The sequence below is a fragment of the Papaver somniferum genome, chromosome 3 (genome assembly GCF_003573695.1).
Source record: "Papaver somniferum cultivar HN1 chromosome 3, ASM357369v1, whole genome shotgun sequence".
Lineage (NCBI taxonomy): Eukaryota > Viridiplantae > Streptophyta > Magnoliopsida > Ranunculales > Papaveraceae > Papaver > Papaver somniferum.
Window position 1 is genome coordinate 63,633,921 of NC_039360.1, and position 5,526 is coordinate 63,639,446.

Sequence of the window (5,526 nt, forward strand, 5' to 3'; positions counted from 1 at the left end):
TTACGAGGTTCGGCTTATATAATACTTATGTAAACAGCCGAACCATGTACTACCAAAAGGTTCGGCGCTTACGATTTTCTCAATATAAGCCGAACCTCACGTAATTTTTCTTCCAGATCACATAGGATTAGGTTCGGCTCATTATGACATTTTTAAACAAGCCGAACTAGTTGGTTCGGCTCATAATAATAACACTTTCAGCTTGCCGAACTGTTCATTAGTTGTCAATATCCAGGTGGGTTCGGCTGATATATTAAGCCGAACATATTCCAGACTCGCCGAACCTTAGTGAAAATCACAAACTTTTTATGATTTTAAGCTACAAAAGTGAGATTAAACATAAGATAGAAGTGTACCCTCCTCATCCATTGAATCAAATACAACATTTTTTCTCATTTTCCCCTTCTGCTTCTCAAAAAAAACTAACTTTTTTTTTTTCTTACTCAAAAATTTTCATCTACACAAATTTATAACTAAATAATCTTAAAACTAATCACTAATCAGAATTATTTTAACTAATCATTAGTCACACTAATCCTAATAGGGCAGATTTTCCATTAAAAAAAATTTGGTTAGGAGTTCTGATTTTGTTATTTCACATCCTATTTTGTCTTTATTAGATATGCCTAATAAGATTGATGTACGCCCAAAATCATGATTCCAAAAAAAAAAGGCTAGTCCCAAAAAAGCCATTCATATTATATGACATCAGCTCTATTCTTAGAGCCCAAATTAAAAAAGCCCAAGAAACAAAACCCACACCATCTGATGCCCTAATTAGAACCGCCATTCAGTTTCTCCATTTCTAATTTCTTATTTCTTATTTTCTAATTTCTTTCAGTCCCTTTCTTCTTCTCAAGTGCCGATTCTCTTTGTTCATTTTGAAGGATTTGATTCTGGTTCAACATAATCAAAGTAGTAATCATCAAAACTAAAGATGGAGAAACTTCCAAGCGGTATCATGGCAGACATATTTTCAAGAATTCCGCATGAGTCGATCTTTGACTGCAAGTTGGTATCAAAATCATGGAATTCTATCATAAATCATGGTCTACGTACTGTTACCCCAAGTTTGGATACTTCAAAGGTGAGTTTCATATCCTTAAACATGTTAGAAAACAACACTTTTGAAATGCTATACTTAGAATATGATGAAAATGAGAAACAGTTATCAAAAATCAAAATTTCAAAGTTAAATCATCCACCTATTCAGAGTGTACACTATACGAGAAAATGTATGGTGAAGGACCATTTAAGAAGACAAAGTCTGTGATTATTGGTTCATCCAATGGTTTGATTTGTTTGGCTGTTCCTAAAGATGGTTTGTATGGGGCTGTTGATGATCCTCTTTACATTTGCAATCCCATCACTCGAGAGTATATTTATCTACCAATACCAACTATCAATGAAAACTGTGCCACAGTTAGGAATGTGTTTGGGTTTGGGTATAATGATAAACCTAAAGAGTATAAGGTTGTTAGGATTTATTATGAATCCGAAGATGTTAAAGAAAGGGGATTGCTGCAAGTTTATACTCTTGGGGGTCGTACTGGTTGGAGAAACAAAGGAAAAATGATTTATTCGTTGCAATCAAACAATTCTTATTCACCTGGTACGAATGTGGATGGGGCTATTTACTGGTTGCACCAAGAGGAGCCAAAACTTGGAGTCTGCCATCCTAATTCAACTGAAGGTAGAATTGTTGCTTTCGATTTGTCTGATGAGGTGTATCGAGTGATTTGCAGGCCACCTTATTTCACAACCCTATGCTGTGGCAGAATAATTACGGGTTTTTTGTATCATAAAACTCGGGTTTTAGGAGGCAGTATATGTGAGGTTCATGAATTCAGAAATGAATTTGGATATTACAGTTTAAACATATGGTCATATGTAAAGGAGTTTGATGGTTGGACTTTGGGGAGCAGAGTGCCATTGAAAGAGCCATTTCAAGACAGCCTTAATGTTGAATTTTTCGATCTCACAAAGATAAGTGAAATTCTCTGCTGGGACCATAAAAAACTTCCTTTAAGCTATAATTTTTGGAAGACTGAAACTGTTAAACATCTGGTTGACGGTCCTGCTGGTCTCGAAGTCTTTGAAACTATTCGTCATAAGAACAGCTTTGTTTCACTTAAAGCGCTAGGAGAACAAGGTGTTCAGATGTTCGACCGGATCAACTGAATGACCATTCAATAAGCTAAAACTCTTTTACTTGTCTGATATCATGTAGTTAGGAAACTATAAGCTATAAAAGTAACGTCGCGTAATTGTAGGTATGTTTACTCCTTACTTACCAGACCTGTTTCATTTTGAAGTTTTTTTTTGCCCTTGTCTGTTAACACTTAGAATGTTTATCTATTATCGAAGTGGAGTTCTTATTCCTTTAATATATTGTTATTTGCGGTTCACTTATTGTTATATGAGCCCAATATTGTATTTATTGGTTTTGCGTGTGTATCTGTGATTCGTGTTGCCTGATTGTTTGATCTTCTTTATATGTCTTCAGCACTTGGGAATTTAAGATGCATTACACAGGTGAGCAGCGAGTCTACATCATACTTAATACTACCATGTCTTAATTTGTTTGTCTTCTTTGTTTGTCTTATTACACAGGAGTCATGATGCATTTCACAGGCTATATCATAGTTCAAGGCAATCTAAACATAGTTCAGCACAGAAATGTGAATAGTTCCATGTATTGAGAGTGACAAAGATACTATAGCTTTTATGGTTTGGAACTTTGGAAAAGATACTTTAGCTTTTATGGTTTGGAACTTTGGAAGACTATTACTGTAGACCCCTGACAACTGATGGAAGTTCTGTGCCTAAAATGCATGTGATCCCAACTTTATTCATTTGGACACCATCTTCAGTGCATTGGTGGTGGCTCATGGTGGTTGTGGTGGTCATGTCGTTTTGCAAACTCATCACCATTCTGCAGCAGTTTCAAGTGTTCAAGGTTTACCCCCAATTAATCATCACCTTGCTTTCAAACCTAATAACTTATTTGTTAGATTTTTGTTCAAGCATGATTACATGGTCATCTCTCTTGGGTTTGGAACAAGTTGATATCATATCTGTGTCACTGTGTATTCTATGCCTCCTTGCATACCTTCTTTCTGTTTATGCTGTTTAGTAGAAACTTAAGCTTAAGGGAGGTCAGTGGACTTGATTGGAAATGATTAGTAGAGAATAAGCTTAAATGAGGTAAGAGAGGTTCATCTTTAGGTGGATTAAAGAGCACAAGGTGGATCGGATAGTGTTGTAGCCTGGTAGGTTTAGTAAGTATATTACAATATTGGAGTTTAGACAAATTTGTTGAATTCTATTACTGGTATAAAATAGTGTGGGAGCACCGTGAAGTTGTCCTTATGCTTAGGGAGTGGGCACCATATTGTGATTGAGAATGTAGGCAGAATGTATTAGTGCATGCATGAGTTTCTTATGATTTTCGTCCTCTTAACATGCTTTTAGCGCTATTTTCGTCTATGGGTTTCCGCAGTTGAGTGGTGGTGCTGTAAATTGGTCAGGTTCAAGACCTTACTAGTAACCAATTGTTGGAATTCCTTAAGACGGGTACATTGTCTTGCAAAGATGTAAAAGCTCTTTTCTTAAATATTGTGCGATACCTCTGAATTTATTATAGATGGGTTTCATTTAAGGTTGCACTTACAAATTCTAAGGTCATATTATCTCTTCTCTCTCTAGGAAGAAACTAAATGACCCATTTCGGAGTGATTAATAGGGCCTAGGATCCCGAACTTACAGTGGTCTAAAGACTGATGAACAACTAACTGTTCAGGTTGTCAATTTATCTGCAGATTTTGGAAGGACCTTTACCTACCATTGTGTTGGATCATGGACACTTAATCACGGATGTTTAGTAACTGTATATCCCGTGAATAGATAATATGTTTATGTTCATTTGTTCTTTGTTGCCGCTGGTTGTTGCTTTGTTTGTGATATCTCGTGGTTCCAGCTTGGAAGGGCTATTGTTTTGTTTGATGTCATGTGCTTTCAAAACTTAAGACTCTTAAACGAACTAAATTGTGATTTCCGGACTAGATTCCCTCAGAAGACAGGCCGTGCCGCCTGCAACACAATTAAGATTTGTCCAGCCCATATCACTGCATCATTAGTATATTTGCCTTCTTTTTTTTTCTTTATTATTTTTTTTTTTTTGAAGCAGTATATTTACCTTTGATCGTGGACAATAACTTATTTGTTTTGTTTCTATAGTACTGTATGCATGTTGCATGTGGTGAACATGTTACTTGCAATTACCGATGACTAGCAACTGATTCTCACTTCATACTTTGAGCAAACCCAAAAAGATGTTTCTCCAAAAAATACTTTAAAATTTGACACCGCACTACCAGATTTGCTTGAAATTTGAATTATTTAATAAGTTACACTACATTTCAAACTTCACGTCCCTAACTTCCATACGCGGTCGGTCCACGACTCCACGCACACTAGTCTTTATTATAATACGTAAAGGTGCTCAATATTCAAAAACAAGTTAACCAGCCAGGAGGATGAACTGTACAGTACTGACTTTCTGAAGACTACCTCCGCAGTTCACACTTCATACTTTCTGAAGACTACCTCCGCAGATTGTTTGGGTATTTATAGGAGCGTCATACTTGATTTTAATGAAGTAACCAATAAAGAAAAGTTTGAGCAAGTTCAAGAACTTGAGTTTGTAAAGCTTTTCTATTTACATCCTTCCTTGCTCAAACAATCAATGGCTTCAATTCAGATAGGTAACTTCGCTACAGCAAGTTCTTTAGGTGTTAAACCAAGCACTCTCAGACGAACCATTCAAAACAGAACCATCAGGTAAATACCTCATTTTCTCTTTCACTTAATCTTTTCGCTGTTTTCTGATGTATTTGAATGTTTAGAGCTAGACATAAGCCGCTATATAACCTTTCACAACAAGTGATGAGACTGAAATGTGTAGAAACTTGTTAAAAAAGTTGTCCCCAATTGTTCTATTATGCTTTTTTTTTTTTCTTCCGTTCTCCTTTTCCTTTTTCCCGAAAGTCTCTTTTGGAAGGAAACTCCTCTTGTAGGTACACATTTCATTTTCCGCCACGTGCCCACAAAGACACACGTGGAGGACATGTGGCTAAGGGTATCAAGATATGATATCACGCGTGGACAGCCAAGAGTCACTTTATCCTATCCCTAGAAAGATCTAAGATCTACGGCTGGGGATAGTCAGACAGACGCAGACAAGATAGGGGCAGGGGACAACTGTCTACCGCGGACAGACATCTCAACTACCCGCATTAAATACCCTCAAACAGCATACGTGTCAGCCAGCCTGTATAGGGAGCGCAGATAATACTGCGTATCCAGACAGAACACGCAGATGCAGCCGAGAACACGAAGACTTCTGCATGAGTGGCACAAAACACAAGAGGATAAGGTTATAACGGGCTTCAGAAGTGGACCCCACGTAACCTCCCTATAAATACCCCTCTCTCCCAAGTGAAGAGGGAGGGCCGAAAAACATTG

The 5,526-nt window shown here is 37.1% G+C and overlaps 1 protein-coding gene across 1 annotated transcript; it reads left to right on the forward strand.

Moving 5' to 3' along the window:
- Positions 1-846: 846 nt before the first annotated feature.
- Positions 847-3,111, forward strand: LOC113361309 (F-box protein At3g07870-like). The gene is made up of 2 exons (XM_026604592.1): positions 847-2,273; positions 2,507-3,111. The coding sequence occupies exon 1, from the start codon at positions 1,234-1,236 to the stop codon at positions 2,179-2,181; it is 948 nt and encodes a 315-aa protein (XP_026460377.1). The 5' UTR covers positions 847-1,233; the 3' UTR covers positions 2,182-2,273; positions 2,507-3,111.
- Positions 3,112-5,526: the final 2,415 nt, after the last annotated feature.

Coding starts and splice junctions, on each gene's coding strand:
- LOC113361309 (XM_026604592.1), top strand. CDS start 1,234: ATGTATGGTGAAGGACCATTTAAGAAGACAAAGTCTGTGATTATTGGT.